The sequence below is a fragment of the Siniperca chuatsi genome, linkage group LG13, assembly GCF_020085105.1.
Source record: "Siniperca chuatsi isolate FFG_IHB_CAS linkage group LG13, ASM2008510v1, whole genome shotgun sequence".
Lineage (NCBI taxonomy): Eukaryota > Metazoa > Chordata > Actinopteri > Centrarchiformes > Sinipercidae > Siniperca > Siniperca chuatsi.
In genome coordinates this window covers 21,343,797-21,362,744 of record NC_058054.1, presented here as the reverse complement: position 1 = coordinate 21,362,744, position 18,948 = coordinate 21,343,797, and the positions used below count along the sequence as shown (strand labels likewise).

The 18,948-nt window shown below is 39.7% G+C and overlaps 1 protein-coding gene across 2 annotated transcripts; it reads right to left on the bottom strand.

Moving 5' to 3' along the window:
* Window positions 1–698: 698 nt before the first annotated feature.
* On the bottom strand, window positions 699–18,339 carry tfr1a (transferrin receptor 1a). 2 transcript variants are annotated; one of them, XM_044220937.1, is made up of 19 exons: window positions 18,186–18,282; window positions 11,822–11,871; window positions 10,340–10,477; window positions 9,663–9,900; window positions 9,219–9,402; window positions 8,827–9,049; window positions 8,608–8,730; window positions 8,344–8,439; window positions 7,160–7,299; window positions 6,837–6,988; window positions 6,598–6,717; window positions 6,283–6,368; window positions 6,072–6,135; window positions 5,848–5,915; window positions 5,634–5,701; window positions 5,308–5,401; window positions 4,968–5,189; window positions 4,511–4,669; window positions 699–3,780 (listed from the first exon to the last, which is right to left on the bottom strand). In XM_044220937.1, the coding sequence occupies exons 3-19, from the start codon at window positions 10,340–10,342 to the stop codon at window positions 3,538–3,540; spliced, it is 2,283 nt and encodes a 760-aa protein (XP_044076872.1). In that variant the 5' UTR covers window positions 10,343–10,477; window positions 11,822–11,871; window positions 18,186–18,282; the 3' UTR covers window positions 699–3,537. The 2 variants fall into 2 exon arrangements, with proteins under 2 accessions (XP_044076872.1, XP_044076871.1); XM_044220936.1 differs by lacking the exon at window positions 10,340–10,477 and having other exon boundaries at window positions 18,186–18,339.
* Window positions 18,340–18,948: the final 609 nt, after the last annotated feature.

Here is an 18,948-nt window from a genome sequence, read left to right as displayed (position 1 = left end):
AGGTGTGTACTGAGGCCTGAGGTCACTGCAAAAGATGTCTGTCAAAAACATACACACAACTCCATGAGGGAATCAACCAACAGTAAAAGGACAATTTAGAAATAGAATTTAAATAGGTGTGTGTGTGTGTGTATACATTGTGATGTCACAATCATGTTGTACATGTCTTAAATTTAATGTGAGCACGAACTGTCCCCTTTCAGCAGAGGAATGTGAGCCTCTTTAATAAAAATTTTAAAGAAACTCTGCACAGTGAAGCTCAAACATCCAGGTGTATTAACAATAAGCAAAACTCATGAGTGGAGGTGGACTTTGACATTTACACATCTAGCTGCTCCTGTAAATCAACAACTTCTGCAGCAGTAAGGCTCTAATGTAACGCAGATGTTTGTCTAAACTATTCTACACAAATTCTAACAGGGAAGTGCTTGTAGTTGGAACTACATGAAATTCATTTGACAGGGTTGTTTACAGCACACGCCAAGAGACCTTTTCAGAATGTGTGCATTACTAAATTATTTTGATAGAGTACCAAATAACATTTAATTTACCTTGTTTTACAAAATGAGGTAAAGTCCTACTACATTGACACATTAAAAAAAAAAAAAAAAAAAAACTTTATAGCCTAGTCATGTAACTGACCAGTTTAAAACTTGACATACAGATAATGTAGACTAAATCATACCATGACTCAATAGTTGTGATGCGATTGTTTATTGCAGGAACGCATAAACGTAAAGCAAACGTGTAGTTTTGACATATGCATTATTTTAGGTTTCTAGACATTTTTATCCACATGGCTAGAATTTTGAAAAGATGTACTTTGCAGACAAATTCCTATGTCCTCATACTAAACACAGCTGATTTTTGTGTGATTTCTCAGCAAGATAACCAATGTTAGAAAGGCAATTTCCAGCATCTTCCTCACTGTAGCCCAGCAGATCAGTTTAAATCACTCCAACTATGAATTAATGGATCATAAAATGGCTACTAATCTAAAACAATTCATGGTTTTTCTACTGAGGCATAACAGCAGGTAGTTTTTTCCCCCGTAACAAATTGAAAAACAGTGACCAGATTACTGTAACAGTCACTGTAATTTTTTAAATCCCATTTTACATTGATTGTCCTTTCATTTTTTACAATTTAATTCTTTTGGTAACTTTCCCTAAATAGGTGTTGTAGCGTAAGAGGCATTTAAGCCAGTAACTTGATTCTAGCAGACAACAGGAAAAAAAGAAATGTAGAAATATCAAAACAAGCCAAATACATCCTCCAAAACCTCTTTACATACTGTGCTGTATGTAGAAACTCAGCTCTAATGCAGTCATGAAACAAAAAGGCACAACAAAATCTAAACAAGAATGAACGGACACATCAAAATAGAACTAATTTCACACTGACTGAATCATTAAACAAAACCCATTTTCCAGAGCGGTGATCTTTTCTGGAAATCCTGGACCACACTGCTGTAACCAGCGGTCCCAAACATGTCTAACATTTATTCTTTGAAGCAAAAGGCCTTCCATATCAGTTCCATAGGAAGCTCATAGAAAAGACAACACATTATCAGCGTTTGATTAAAATGAGACAACTCACTAAAGAAACCCAGAACAATTTAAAGAAATGCAGCTTCTTTACCTTATTAATGACAAACTCGTCACTATCTTTCAGATCTGTGGACAGAAGCTGCACGCCTTAGAGGAAACTACAAAAGGGTAGATTAGCATGCAAACAGAAGCGTTCTAAAGATGTGGACAACGTGCATTGTGTAGCAATGTACTGTATATATACACATTATGGGAAACACTGTCCCCGATAAAAAAAACATCCACCCCTACAGTGAAATATGGAGGGCACTGCCTCCGATACGGATACACACTGGTAGGCAAAAACTACCTTCTTTTTTCACATTATGGAAGACACTGCTCCCGATAATGTTGTCAGGATGAGAAGCGTACATGTACCAAGGGATCCGTACTGACACAGCCACAGGTGTTCAGTAAATATTTTCCATGATGTGATATGTGAGCTGGCCTTGCCCAAAAGACCAAATTCAGTGTCAGTTAAGTAGGAAAAAAACATGACCTCAGAGTTGTGCTGTTTGCTGAGAGGTGCCTGATTGTTGTGTGCTCAGTACTGGCCGTCGGTCAACATGTACACTTCTTTTAGCAGATGCTGCTTTTGTCATTTCGACAGTATAACTGTCATAATTATGGAAGGCACTGCTCCCGATAATTACTGTTTTTTTTTTATAAAAGGTGATTTAAAAAAACTATTTATAGTGAACCCTGCCACTGATAAATAAATAACACAATAAATAGACGTACGGTTTCTGTTTCAGTGCCACATGGTTGGAGACATTCTCCCTTGATTTTTGAAATGCCTACAGAGATGTGCTCTCATGTCAGGAGGTGAATGAGTCAGATAATTAATAAATTCAAATAAATTTCTTTTTTTTTTCTTTTTTTTTTTTAATTGTTGCGGGTAATTCGGACTTAACGATTAACACAGCACGAGTGTTAAACGGTGCCAAGTAACGACAGCTGATTGTCAAATCTACTTCTAGGTGTGTTCTGTGCAACACAACGGCTGTGTTATTGTAAGATTCATCTTCAGTCCTTTTCAGCAACTTCTGAATCTCTGACAATGAGTTGAGTAGCAGATTTCAGCACAGTATGAAACTATAGCTACCAACATAAACCAGCTCAGGTTTGAACATGAGGCTACAGCAGCAGAGGAAATAACAGCAGTTTTAATTCTGTAATAATTATGGTAAACAAAATGGAAAGTCATTAGCTTATACTGCCCTTGTGTGTTTTATTAATCTCTGAGCTGGCAAATACAGCCTTTCCTGTGATTATGACCTGATACTGTGCTGATAAAGCGTCACTTTCACTACATTCAACTCATTCATAGGGTAACAAATTTAAGGTAGTACTGCCACATAACATGGCCATTTGAAGGTAGTCGTTACTAGCACCAAGGTATTCAAATTATGGTATTTAAAAAAAGGTCCAGTGTGTAGGATTTAGTGGCATCTAGTGGTGAAATTGCAGTTTGCAAACATTTAAATACTGCTCGCATCACCCTCCCGTTCCAATCGTGTAGGAGAAACTATGGTGGCCATGAAACTCGTCAACGGCCCTATCTACAGCCAGTGTTTGGTTTGTCTGTTCTGGGCTACTGTAGAAACATGGCGGTGCAACATGGCGACCACTGTGGAAGGGGACCCGCTCATTATGTAGATATAAAGGGCTTATTCTAAAAAAGGTAATAAAAAAAAAAATGAAAGATTTATATTTTCAGGTGGTTATACACTAATGAAAACATACTTAGAAATATTATATTCCATTTCTGCCAATAGCTCCTCCTAAATGTTACACACTGGACCTTCACATACCACATGTTAAAATTCTAAAGATTTTTTTTTCTTTCCAACTGATTGTTAATGATCACAGCCTACTGGTTTTCACGCTGCCAGTTGTGATAAGGAGGGCCAAATCATGAACAAGGGAGGAGGGGGAAGATTACTATTTAGATTTCATTATCCAAAGACCAGATGTCCCCTGCTAGTGAGTTGGCACAGCCCTGAATGGTCCAGGTCGCCAGGGCAAACTGGTTGCGGAACAGGTCGGCGTCTGCCTTGGGGTCGTCAGCCCTGAAGGCTTCGAGGTGGTTGATCAGAGCCTTGAGAGTGTGAGGGCCAGAGCCCAGCAGGATGTGGCGGAAAGGACTCTCTCTGGGAGACACATAGGGGGACAGGAAGTTCCTTTCCACCTACAGAAACAAGAGGAACACGGGATGACGGACAGAAGGAAATTTGCAATGCTTTCTTAAATCACTGGATTATTGTTTTGCTTTGATGATTAGAGGTGATTAAAGAAAAACTCACTTTATAAGTCTAAAAAAAAAAAAAAATTTTTAAATAAAGTTAAATATTCACCAGTGCCCTTCTCCTTTTAGTACTACGTTTGAGTGCATTGTGATGAGCCTTTCCCCCCCCCCAGAAGTATTTCTCTGTACCATTAAATATGCAAGACTACAAAAAGCAACAATCAAAGTTAAAGTCTAGAAAAACAGCAGAGTTGTTTCAGTTTAACACCGCTTCATCAGGACTGTGTGGGTGCAGTTTGATCAGATTTGATTGACAAATGTCATCTAATTTTGATTCAAATGTTGCTAAATTCTGATCGGTGCAAGGAAGTACGTGACATCACCGTTTCCCCAACTGCCCAACCTAATTCAAACCAGTAAGAAAAGTGTGTTAAATACCCAAAACTGTTCTACTTTTGGCAAAAAATAGTGTGTTCATGTTGGACACCCATTGCTCATAGTAAGACACTGATTAAGAAAATAGGTGTTCAGGGCCTTTAAAAAGCAGGAGTGTAAGGCCCATAAATAATAATAATTAATTTCTCAAGATACCCCACAATTCAGTGCATAACCACAGAATATGCATCAATTTGCACTAATCTACAAGATTAACCCCAAGCTGTAGAGGTCTTACCGCCATGATGCGGTCATTAATGATGCGGCACATCTCGATGTCCTCCAGGTTGCTGTTCTCGATGTCTGCTGCCAGGCTGCGAGAGGCGCGGCTGTACGATCCAGAGGCCGAGATCAACCACCGCACTGTCAGGGCCTTGGGCAACAGCTGGGGCGTCATCTGGAAGCAGACATAACATCCACAGGGGTAATTTAGTGTTCCGAATTTAAAAACAAAAAGAAAATATAACAAAAAGGGAAGTGTCTGGGCACATTGGGGTTATATAATCAAAGCAGGAATTGGACTAAAAACAGTGATAAATCAATTTGAAGGCATTAAAAAAAAATTAAATAAATAAAGAGGTAAACTGGCTACTTTATACCGACAGACATGGCATGAACATACAGACTCTTTAACAGCCGAGTCAACTGTTGGGAAAGTTCTATCAAAGTCGGCAAGAAAACAACTGGACACTCACCCTCTGAACAGCCTTGACTTTCCCGTTGATCTGAGCCACTTGAGTACGTATAATGCGGTCGTACTTCATCAGGTCCATCCGCAGCAGATGATCATGGACCAGCCTCAGCGCTATGTGACCTGCGAACCGGGTCACTGTTTCAGCCAGCTGAGGAACCTGGCTGGCCGTGGCCGCGTTCAGTTTCTCCCGGGTGTCCAGCATTGTGCCAAAGTACTGGTAGTCCTGAGAGGGAAAACCAAGATGTGTTGAGAATTACAGGAAAGATACATCCCATGAACAAACTTTAACGTAAATGGTGCAAAAACATTTATTTAACTTATAGTACAGCAGGACGACTTACTGAATTAGCAGGGGTGAATCTAAATGAGACTGAGGGAATGCCAGAAAAGGCAAGGAAAGGATACGCAGCATTATCCAACTTCAGAGGCTCCAACCTGGAAAATAAAAAACACATGCAAGATGGCACTTTAGCCGTGCTCTCTCTCAAGGTAGGTAAATATTTGGAAAAAAGATTAGTTAGTGAACATTTGCCAAACATGAGAATGACAGCTATCCTACACATTCCAGCTGTGGATGTGATACTGAGAAAAGCTTGGATGTCATGGTGGTGTATAAACACTGAATAGACACTGAATGTAAGTGGACCAACAGCCTGGTCAGACTTACACATTTGATTCCCAGTCGCCCTTTCCAAATTGTGAAAAGAGAGTCGCAGGCTTGTTTAGGGAGTTCACCTAAGGAAAAGGCAAGTGTATACATACGTTACATCTTAAACATTCACAAACACACTGTTAATGGTCTTTAACTGGCAATCCTGCTGGCTTGTATTAAATGTACTTCAAAGTCTGATTCATTGAAAGTCCTCCAGCTGTGGATTTACCTCTTTCAGAGAGCTCTCGATCAGGCTGTGCATCAAGGGACTGGCTGCTACTTTAAATCCACTCCAACCTGGAAAAGTAGACTTAAATTCAGTCACTCGGAAAAATACAGAGTCATATTGTAGGTATAAAGAAGATGTTCTATATTTAATAGCCTAATCTAGAGTCCAGCAAGAAACCTGAAGACAAAGAGGTCCAAAATGTTTCTAATCATGACAGTAAATACCTGTTACAACGCCATCCAGGTTGATGTAGGAGAAGGCTTTCATGCTCAGAGAAGATACATAACCCTGGATATACAACAACAACAAGAAGACAATAACAAAATTAAGGACGAGCTCTAACACCAATCAGTATTATTACTGCATGAAAGCTGCTGATCAAGATAAACGCAGTTACGAAAACCTCATGTACAAAATGGATTGTGCAATTCTCACCTCCAACCACTCGGTGGCGCCAACGCTCCCATATTCTCCAGCACTCCAGCTAGCAAACACAATGCTTCTCCTTGGCTTGAATCCGTCTGTCAAGGGGATAACAAATGCACATTAAGAAAAAGAGCAGCGCCCTGTCTAAATAGGAAATACTCAGACTAAACATATCTTATGACCACTTTCTCCAGCTGCTCAGTGACTTACATCAGGTAGGATCGGATATGAAATGTACATCCACGTCCCACACAATGTATGTTAGTCAAAATCTTTAATTATTTCACATGAAAAACTAAACATCAGCTGGCACTTGAGACTTACCATTCTTCACCATATCTGAGATGGAACGTGCCAGCTCAACAAGGACGCTGGTACCGACTGTCGACGTAGCAAAACCTGGACCCCAAGCGTCCCTCTGGGCACCGATAACCACATATCGATCTAAAATTTTAAAAAAATTTAAAAATAAAGACAATGAGAAGACATTCTTCACTCATTTTCATTACACCGAATTCCTGATCACAGCATGTTTCTCTTGTTAAATAAACATCTCAATGTACCTGCATCCACAAAGCCTTTGATGACTCCGAAGACATTGTTTATCTTCTTCTCAGTGGGAACGTTGTTGACCTCCACGGTAATAATATTGCTCTCATTTCCAAGTTTGAAGTAGCTTCCCCACCCTTGCGGCATATTCTGACCCCCCAGTTGCCTGTGGGATGCAGACAAACATTAACGCTACGTAAGCTTCTACAGAGTCAGCTGTAGAAATCATAGTGCAAGAGGAATATTTGAAAATGATAGACAAGGCACTGTATTTATTATAATCCTTCTATTTTTAAGTGCATCATTTCAGATGTGCCACAGCGTATGCGAGCCTTACTTCAAAATGTTTTTGGCCATGCCTGTCGTGATGGTCTGAGCCAAGATTTTTGGCAGACCTGAAGACTGGACAGGTGGAAACTGGGTGTGGTTGAAGGAGGGGAAGCCTGGGGTGTAGGGATCCCCTGAACCCATGTGGACCTGTGAGAGACAGAAGAAGGTCAGATGGACAGTTTTACAGAGTTTGCCAAGCAGCTATGATTCGACAGTCTGGAACACAAAAGCATTTCAAAATGTCACTAAGCTCGCTCTCTGTTTAGCCACAACTGACAAATATGTGGAATAAGTGAGTAATTTAAAAAAACACAATCAAACAGCAGTGATACTATACTCCAGGAGAACAGCGGGGAGATGGGCAGCAAGGGTTGGCAAGCATGGGATGCATAGTTTATCATTTATCAGGATCAGATCATTTATATTGTTTATAATAGATAATCAGTGTGTTTTGTTGCCAGATTCGCTCACGGACAAAATAAAACCACACCCCGAAACTGTCTCTGCAGATGGTGAGCCGGCCGCGGAGCTCCGCGCTGCGCCCTGTCTGAACAGCCCAATTGGTTAACATGGGTGGCGAAAGAAAGTGGGCAGCGCTTCCGCCTCCTGTCTGAACAGAACTACTGATGCATTTCGAAGTTGCTCTGATGAAGGTTTTTTTTTTTTTTTTTTTTTTTGGTAGAGCACCCAAATGAAAGTCACTGCAGGAGAAGTTCATCTGCTTCCTCTTATGGACAGTTAGGTTTAGATCACAATACATTATTGTGTATGTCTAACTGAGCCCTAACATACATGTCAAATGCATTTCCTTTATAAAAACATTTGCAACACTTTGTTTTTATATATTTGGAAACTTGCATCGTTTACTTCCATGTTTACAACGGCAAGCAGCCTTCTTCCTCCCTGCTTTTTGCTGATGCGTCGCTACATTTCTGGGCACATTAGTGCCACCACTCATGCTCCTATGCAGGCTTAAAGAGCACTAAATAAAAACAAACCCGGGAACCACTCATCAATAAATTCCATCACGGCAGCAATACTGTTCCAAAGCTCCAAAAGGTACCTTTAAAGTTGCTCGATGTATTTATGTATGATGTATTAATGTTTCGGTACATTTAACAAACTAAATATGTACGTCCCTCCAGTGGGTTTCATCTTCCAACATTATGCTTCTAAACTGTCCACACTCACATGACCAAAGAGCTGAGTGGTGTCTCCAATAGAGTAATCGGCGGGGTCTGGGTAGATCAACACAGCAGAGGCATTCATTTTGGCAGCATTGGCTACCTGTAAGCAAAGAAAAAGGTAATAGAAAATTAAAAAAAAAAAAAAAAATCTATTCACTACAGTTTATCTATTATTGTCACTAACAGGAAAATAATTTGTACAAAATCACGTATTTTAGAGTAATTGAGGGGAAAAAGTCAAAGTGTATTTCTGATTAAAACTACCCACCTTCTCAGCAAAGCTGATTTTACCAGCTCTGACCAGGATGACCTTGCCACTCAGGTTGATGTTCTTGTCCCGCAGCAACATGAAATCATTTTCCTGCCCGTAAAACGCATACAAGATGGAACCCTGGACCCCCCCAAAAAATAAAATAAAAAGTTTACTGCAGTTTTCTCTACTTAAATTTTAAATAATTGTCTCTACTTAACATAGCTTGCAAATTACCTGTACTTTTCCAGTGGCACTGTAGGACAGGAATCCGGTTGGACGCTCCTCCTTCCCGTTGAAAACCAATCTGTTGGAGCCAGAAGCTGGGGGGTCCTGAACCTTAACAAAGTGCTCATCGGTCCAGCTGGTCATGCCATACTCTTTAAACTTCTTGAGCACCTTGTTCCCCAGAGCCTCATCACCTGGAGAACCAGCCTGGTGGCTGTCACTGGAAAACTCACTAGGATAGAAGGATAAAAGGGGAAAGGAAAAGGGAGGCAGAAAACCAATGGCTCATTTTTTTAAAATTGTAATACAAATAAAAGACCTTTTCCAAGAATAGTCATTTTGAAAAGAAGCCAACACTGCCTCACAGCAGATTCCACAGGAAGTGTGGGCTTTATATTTACCTGAAAACAGGTTCAAATTTGGCTGCAGTGAGTTTTTGGGCGAGGAGCTTTTTGACATCGTCCCAGTTCATGAGGGGGGCAGCACCCGTCTCATGGACTTCAGCGTCTTTAAAAGGGAGCACGGAGGCTGCACAGATGGGAGCCAAGTCCTTCTTCCGATGAACCAAGTAGCCAATCAAGTACCCTGAAAGTAGCAGTGGCTTCAAATGAGTAACAACCAGGGAAAGACCGGAGCAATTGCACTGAGAGGCGAAGAGTGCAGACATCCAAGGACAGAATGCATCAAGTTCCAGCTTAAACCACAGTCAGCATTTTGAAATGCTATACCACCAATTGACTCTGACAGTACTGTACAGTATGGATACCTTACACCACCCACAAAACCCAGTAAAATACTTTTGTCCTTTTGTGTCCATGCCACACATTCAGCAGCCCTCTTCTTACCGATGATAAAGATGAGGAGGGTGGTGACTGCCATGAAGCAGAGGTTCTTGGGGGTGCGTCCAAGCTTTTGAGCCATGTAGGGTTTGCCGTTGGAGTTGTGATTGCGGTGGTCTCCCACGCCATTTCCCACAGCCTCCTCATCCATGTCGGACGACAGCTTCATCTCCACTTGGCTGTTATCGCCTTCCATGTTCTGGGTCAAGTTGAAACGTGTGTAGGAGTGCGGCTCCCCGTTAAACTGTAATGAGGTATGAGGAGAAAATATGGTTTATTATTTAGCTAACAACATGTATTTTTTGTAGATGGAACCTATGATTGCAGGACATAAGCTGGAATCTATGACCAGTGGGGTCAAGTGTTTTTGTACAATAGATGACATGCCTTATGGATGTGAATGTATAAAAGTTCATCCATAAATGTTTCAACATTAGTAATACAGTTTTGGTACCACTTTCTAATAAGCCATACTTTAAATAAATAAAGGGTATATAGGTTGTAACTAATGGATTTACTAATGTTAATAAATCCTAATGCTTATTTCAGTACTAATGAACAACGTTTGGATTACCAGGTTGTGGAAAATCCCATTTGCTCCTCCAGCATGAGTTGCTTTGTTCTTTTAGCTAGCACTTTCATTCATCAGGAAGAGCCCTCCGATGGACCATTCGACCACTTACCATCTGGAAAAAAAGCCTCAGAACTTCTGGAAGCCCCCACAGAAAAGAATGCTTGTGGACACAACGTTAACACTTAGTTGTGCTTGATGGTTTTTTGTAGTGAAGGAATGCTGCAGACCTGGTGGTTCATTATAAAGCCTGAAACCCATGACATATTGTTGGCTGACAATGAAATTTAAGCAACCTATAGCACATGTAATCTAATCAATAATTTAGAAGAACCAAAAAAAAAAAAAAAAGAGTTCAGTTTCTGTTTCGTTTCACTTTTGTGATCGCCCACTCTTTCTCTCTGCCATTGTTTTAACGAAACAGTACATGTAACTCATCCTTCAGCGGTGTGCTAGTGTGATCACAACATTTATGCTCAGTGAATGGACTATGGTTTCTGACAAATCATGGTTTGGCTTTCGGGCCTAAGCACATGGCAGACAATCCAGAAAAGCACAACCTCATCACGTACAAATATGATTAAAAAAAAAAGTCTATTAAACAACATGCATGAATATAGAATGTCAATAAAGTGTATAACAAAATGAACTTAGAGCAGTTGCTTTCTGAGAGCAAAAAAAAGAAAAAAAAGAAAGAAAAAAAAGAAGGATGAACGATGACTGAAAATGAGCACGATGCAGTAGATCTTCTACCAGGAGATCTGCCAAGACGAAAATGGAGAACTACTACCTTTTCTGTTATAGTCTACATATTCATTCAAATAATGAGGAAGTAATTGGCATATGAGGTTGTGTAGTTTTTCTTGAACGCTAGATTGTCTGCCTTGTGCTTAGCTAACAGTTAGCCAGTGATTAGCTATTAGTTTGGTGGGTGTATAATAAGTTATACCTGATTTACACATGACTTTGCAAGACTTCCTCTTTCAACACTGCGCTCCGTGTTTCATAAAATGCTTTAATAATAACATGGCTGTAGGTTTCTATGTGGTAATAATGCATGCATGTTGTAAACGTTGGTAAGCCATCAAGTCTGCAGTTACAAACAATGGTAACTCATTGATAAAATGGGTTTCCAATGCAAACTAAAAAAGGGAATTGTCACAACCTGGCAAAAGTTGTTCTTAATGATTTAATACTAATCTATAAAGCATTAATTAATGATTTAAGAATAACTAGAAGTTCTGGCTTATAAACCCTTTCTAAAGTATGTCTTATTTGTAAGTGGTACAGTTTTAGTCCCTTGCAGTGATTAGAAAATAATCACGGCCCTACTCGAAAGATGAATGTACAGCACTTAATATGCAACATTAACTGCACTGAAAATGTTCTTAAGTTCCTCTGCCTAATTACTATTTCATCAACACCATGCTGAATGGTTAAGTGATAAGTATTTGTTTCCAAGATGAAAAGATAAACACATTCATTTATGCAACATTGACAGTAATAATAACACTCATTTCAGAAGTGGTAATAAGGGGAAGATAATTCCTTAAGGCAAAGCTTGTTATTTTAGGATTAAGGTTGTAATACTCACAATTTTGGATATCGTTGACCTTGCCTGGTCCATTTCTGCTTCACAGGAATCTAAAAAGGGAAACCAACAAGAAAAGTCATTAATGAAGCATCAGGCCTGAAGCTTGGTTTGTGTTGTCGTCTTTCTTACCGTTTGACATTTCTAAAAATGACACCCAAACTCTCTATATAAATACAATTATAAAAACGTTTTTGATTTTTTGTTTTTAATAAAAACAGCCACCTTTCAATCTACAAAGGGATAAGTGTTTTATACTCAAAAGATAGATTTTATTTAGTATAACATACTCATTTCTGTACAGTGTGTTACTGTTTCATTTGTGGGAATAATGGGGTGTCCAAAGAACACGTCGCACCTCTTGTCCAAACATCCATAGGGTTTCCGTTGCTGCTAACTAGAAAGGCAGCCCTGTTTCTGGGCACAAAAGACCAGTGTCCAGCACAGGTCAACACAGACTCCATGCAAACTCCACTGCCAGAAGAATACAATAACAGAATAACTAGCTTCCCACTAGCATCAATTCAAAAAGACAAGCCAAACAAAACAAGGTTTCAATTTAACAGCGGAACGAGACCTGAAATGCAAGTCTTCTGTATATTTTCTCAAACACTGCAATGCACTACCAGTGGAATAAGAGCCATGCATGTGATCGTCCTCAGGAGAGAGGCCTGCTCTGTAAGGTGCATCAGCTGCAGAAGGTCAGGTGGGTCCTGTCTCTCTTAATGCATTTGTCACAAAACAAACATTTGATAACTAATCACAACCATTCTGCTTTCATAGATCACGCTTTTCTGCACAGTTCTTATACATATTATCATACACATCAAAAGAGTCATAATTTCTATAATGAATGCACATTAAAAAAGTAGGAGAGAAACAATGTCACAGTATAGAATTTCTGACCACTCAGTGAATTTTCTGTTGATTCACTGATATTTGACACTGCAAAGACTCTACATGGCCTTCTACTGCTGCTGTTGAATGTTGGCTAACGATTGCCTTTGAGTAACAAAAAGGTGACAATTTTGTGAATCCAGCTGACTACATAGCCTGATTCATGATATTAGCCAGTACCTAAGGTAACCAAATACAATGTAATTATTATTTTTTACAATTGAGAATGACTTCCGGATGGGAGCCGAAACGTCTTGATTCTGAAAACAGTGTCCAGATGACTACGACTGAAACCTTTTCTACGATAGAACACTCCTGGACGAATGAGGGACTACACCGTCTTACTTCCACAGAATTAAGAGCCCAATCGGCCGCATGGTGGTGCTGTAATTAAGGCCCAAAAATGCTATTTTGAACTCAATGTGCTCTACAAAAAAAGCCACTAGGGGGCGCTACAAATGCAAAAAGGCTGGGCGTGGCATAACAATCAGACTATAAATCAGGCATTGTTTGTCCAATCATAACAAAATCCCAGAACTGCCGCTTGTGGCTATAGTATCATATATAATACATGTACTGAAAATAATAAATGGTTTTAATGATGATTATCAAACAGGTGTGAGAAATGTAAAAGTATTGACATGTTTTGACCCATCTGGCTTGCCATATATTCACTTCAAAAGCGGAGCTCTTTTTCACTGTAAACGTATAACTTGTTAAGCAATAGGTCAAAAACAACACTGCAACTATTCTATTGAAGTGACATTTATGCCCTTTTGGAAAATTACCCAGTGAACAACGCTGCTACACAAAAACAACAGCAGCATCACTTCCATGTGCACTATAAAAGCACAATGGTGGGCAGGTCAGTGGTTTTTTTGTTCAAATATGGCTAGGACAAAAAGGGATGTTGAGAACAGAAGCAGTACAAAGTTACACCAGGTTTCTACAACAATACACACTGGACAACAATGTAGAAAACACAAATGAGGTTAGAGAAAGGCTGTCTGATGCCCTGTTAACAAGGCATCATTATAGACAACAAAAGGCCATATAACCAGGTAAGAGAATTGTGCCTGTAGCAGTCATTTGGTTTGCACTCATTTGAAAATGAGACCTATGCATTCAAAGCATTTGCAAATTACTTTCATAGGTGACATATGACAACGATTTCCATGAAGAGCTAGCAGTATTTCACACAATTCCACCTTAAACCAACCAACTAACTTCTTAAGCCATAAGCAAAGCAACTCTTAACCAACCCTTGTCCCAGTTCTAGTGAGCAGACAGGATGATTTGACTGAGAGAGCCCTCATGACCTCTCCTACCCTGTCTGACCTTCAGAGAAGAAGAACAAAACAGACCAAAAAAAAAAAAAAAATCTCAAACAATCCTGGTCTTATCTAGCCCTGAAGTAGGTTAATCCAACAGTTCTTATCAACTTATGTGAGAAGTATATGGCCTCACGGGTTAAAATATTACCATAGTGACCAAACTTGAAACTGAATAAAACACAGCTTTGTTGACAGTAGGCTCCATCACAAGCCACATTCTCCGAACATGGTCCAATTTGGCTCGCAATTTTATTTGTGCATCAGTTCAATGTATTCTGCCTGTTAAGTGAAAATAAGAGACAAAAAGACGATGAGCTTGCCTGGAGTGATTGTGTCTTGTGCTGCCAAACAGTAGAGGAAAAATTCCTAATGACCCCTAGGGGCCAATTTTCACTGGAGAGAGATCCCAAAGTGGACATTGCGTGAGGAGAGCTTGTGTGGGCAAATGCCAAGGGGACACAAACTGGCAGGAAAGTCTGCTCCAATTTGCAGCACCAAAGCATGGCCTTGCTAAACTCCAACAGCATGCTTCCGAGACAGCATAGACAAAAAGCCTAACCTTGTAATCCAAGTGTATTTCAATAAAGAAAATTAGGGTGTAGACATATTGGAACCCGGCCATACAATAACTTAGCTCAGAAAACGCTTTGGCTATTCTAGTCAGTATGAAGTACAGCTAACTTTAGAACATAGCTTGGCCTCAGACAGCCCCAGGACTCCATTGACTCCTATAACCTTGAGGGTTGATACTAACCCCACTAAAAAACACATTAGGTGCATTAGACCTAAAAAGGTCACAAACTAAAGAAATTAGTACCCACACATTTTTCTTTGTCATTGCCTGCTTTGCAACAACCTGAAGACACTTGACGAATATGGACTTTAAAACAATTGGCATCAGAACAGGCTTAGCTGCTTTGTAAAGCTAACTGCCCTCTAATGTGGGCAGAGCTATGTCTATAATCTTACATACCAAACATACCGGGCCTTAATACTTTAATCAGATTAGCTACTCTTTCAGCTGAGAGACCTATGGATATTAGCAATATAAAACAGAACACAAATCAAGAGTGCATAAGTACACACTCAAACAAACAACTTTTAAACACTACACTATCAACTCCACTAGAAAGTGTTAGCATGTGCTTTATGTCCTTGAAGGCATCCATTAGCTTGTAGCAGTCTCTGAACCATGACTAAGAGGCACGACTTGCATCTCCTTCATTGAATAAATTATTAGACATGTGTGCAAGAGAGATAGTAAGAGGAAACTTGAGTCACGCCCTTCTGAGAAGGACAGTTGTTGGCTTGGCCTTTAGACATTCATGCTAAATGAGGGCAGGACAGCATGGTCCCCTGAGCTTTAACAGGAGACAATATTGGACAGAGTTCAACTGCACACTGAGTCAAGGACAAAAAAAGAAAAAAAAAAAAAGATGTGGAACAGCCTGCCAGTCTCACCTTTTTTATCAGGACTTTTCCCCCCTCAAAATAATGCAGGCCGAATGATAGAGCGAAAACAAACTAATTCAGCATGATTTAAGTTCAACCTCAAGGACTGCATAGCCCTGCAGACAGATTAAATATCACTGTCAGTGTTTAAAATGTGAATTGCTCTCTGGTTTCCAGGGTCAAAGCACATTGTAAGAGTAGCTTCCTCATAGCTTTCTTGGTAACTGAACAAATCCTGCTGGTAAAAAAAAAAAAAAAAAAAAGTAACCATTGCTTCATAAATAGGTTATTGAAGCTGTGGCAAGACGACTTTTGTTCTAATATTACAACAGCACTATTGTGTGAACTCAGTTGAGGGAAACCGGGAGGGGGCAAAGAAGCTGGAGGTAAAAAAAAGCCCTTCGCTCATGCAATTACTGAACATGCAATTCTATGTTAGTGGACAGTCAAATGATCACCTCACTCAAACAACAACAACAACAACAACAACTTAAGTTCTACCTTAACAACAATACATGATTATTACTAGTCAGTGCAACCTTAAATACATCTGCCATAACAATGATAATAACTATCATTATGGTGTTTCAGACCTAGCCTAGGATCTGCCTTCAGCAAATGGCTCTTAATACACCTTGTTTGTGTTTATTTGTATTGCAGAAGCACTTCAACTCATGTAGAAAAAATTTGTATGATGTGATTTTACTGATATAAATTGTGTTCTTCCTGTTACAGTAAGAGCTTTGAGGTGTTTCCTGGAGCCACACACCCAAATACCTGCAAATCCAGTCTAATTAGTGGTTGAACCTTAATTGGAAACATGCAGTGCATCAAGAAATGAAAACCTTCCGAGACAATGGCACAGATCATAGGTGCCGAGAGACAAACCGGTCTCCAGTGCATGGTGCAACACATTATTTGTATATGTAGTTACAGATATTTGCATATTTACATATATGTTGTAGATATCACAGGCAATAAAAACAACCTACAAAAAAAAAAAAAAAAAAAAAAAAACACCACTAAATCACAAATCAGAATTTGGTCTAGTCTTACAGATGTCTGGCAACAGAACTCTTTCAGAGAGAGGACAAAAAAGAAGACCGAGGCACAGAGATAGCGATAAGAAACATTAGCGAGGGAGACAAAAATGAGGTGTGGGAGACAAAAAGAGTTGGTAATACAAAAAAAAAAAAAGAACAACGATAGGGGGAGCAGGAGAGGAGAAGGAGAGTGGGGTCAGGGGTGCGTAGGAGTCATTGTGCAGTGGCAAATCATGTGAGAGTCACACTGGGGAAAAGCTCCAAGTAGCTCATGGGAAAATGGAGTAGAACAGTGAGGCAGGCAAAACCCATTTATTAGGCCTGCACAAGTATTCTTAAAAACTGCAGCACATTTTAAATGATCGACATGAGCAGCAACACGGGATGCAGTTGTATTCTATGCAGAAGAGACGATGACTTCTTGTCAGCTTCAAGCAGTTTTATTTTATTCATTTTACTATAATTCAGGTTTTGGTGGTCTCTTTCGCAATACGTTTATACACACACACCACATGAGAATGAAAATGCATGTCTCTCAGGCACACACTAAACCTTTGTGGCAGAGGCTGATCAAAATTTGAGGCTGTAAAAGAGCAATTCAGATTTTTTATTATTTATTTTTATTTTTTTTAAACACTGCTATACATAATAACAACTTTTAACTGTTTTAGTGTGTGTGGCCTAAAATGCAACGAGAGACAATAAATTAATTGCTCTTATCAGGACAAAGATTGGCCAAACAGCCAAGAGTTAGGCTTGTCAAGTTCACCTGCTGCTAGTATGAACAGTGTGTTGAATGTTTCAGTCATGACTAACGCCACACACACACACACTATACTGCCTGAGGGACAACTCATCCATAACCAAATCTAGTTCCTGTCCTACCACATGTTAACAAAACGTCTCTGAGAGGCATTTTGTATATCAAATCGCTTTTTAGCTTCACGTTAATGTGGAAAAGCAGGTTGGGTTATTTGAAAACATTATAGACTGGAGGTTATACAGCTGAATATTGTAGTAAAGATAGTTTATCTATATAGCAGCATATTGCCGCCTGTCAAGGTCAGTAAACAGGGACAGTGTAATGTCTACGTACTGACACGGTTACCCCTGAGCAGAAGGGGTCATGCAGGGACTAGAAGCTAGCTAGCTGTATAACACCAGCACAGAGCAGATCACTCCGCTGAGCAAGACTTGCTAGACGTGACTACCGGCTTTCCTCATTATGGCGCCTTCGTTGCACTGGCAACGTGGTAAACCAACGTTGTTAATACGGATTCCTGTCTACAGCGTAATGAAGCAGAGAGGAAACGTGTCTTCAAACAAGTGACAGGTGGCGTAACCGCCTCCGCTGCTGTACGCTTTGTTCTACATGCTAGGACACGACAACGCTAGCGTTTAATTCATACGGGGAACCTACATTAAAAAGTTGCTTAAAAGGAATATATTAAATATGCTGTACATTTGGTATTTATTAACACACTTGCTAAAGAAAAACGAGGGCTTACGTCCTTCCACAGAGCAGTCTTTGAATCGTAGTAATCGTTATTTCAGTAATGGTACAATAAGCTTAAACGCCCCTCAAGCTCAGTTTGAACTATTGTAGCTAGGTTAGCTGAGTGTCACGGATAAAACTCTCACCTTCTCTTCAACACAGCTCAAACCGACTGACTTCTTCTGCGACAGCCTTTGCTAGCAGGTTCTTCTCCTTGCTGCTTCCTTGCGCTCTGCTCACTTTCAGCCGGTGCCCTTGACCATGCTGCTTCCAGTTATATCTATCGGATTGGCTAGAGTCTGAAAAAAAAGGCGTGGCTTAAAGGTCAAACCCTATTGTTCTCGCGCCAAATCATAGGTTATCCTCGCGAGATCATCATGACAGCCCTACCAATTGTGAGGTTAACACGTGTTTTTTTTGACACTGTCAGTAAGGTTTATATATGCATAAAAAGGGGCCATTTTTTTCTTTTCACATATGTTTACACAAATTTGAATGAACAAGTAAGCTGTTGAAAGGTAATTGTATATTCGAAAAGATACCATAGCAGCACAACTTTAATTAAAACTATACTGCTCTATATGAGATGAAACAGAAACCATAAAATTGAGACAGTCAATGGTGGAAAGTACCCAATTTTCTCAAGTACTTAAGTACAATTTTGAGGTATTTGTTTACTTGAGTATTTCCATTTCATGCTCCTTAATACCTCTACATCACTACATTTCTTAGGGAAATATTGCACTTTGGAGTACGGCTTTAAATTAGACCATAGGAATAGTCTACAAGGCCTATATGAATATTATAGCCATACCATGCGAGATAAATTGAGTAAATCATAAAGTAAAAATAATGAGACATTTGCAATTTATGTTGCATATCATAAACAATTTTTTTTTATTATTTCCT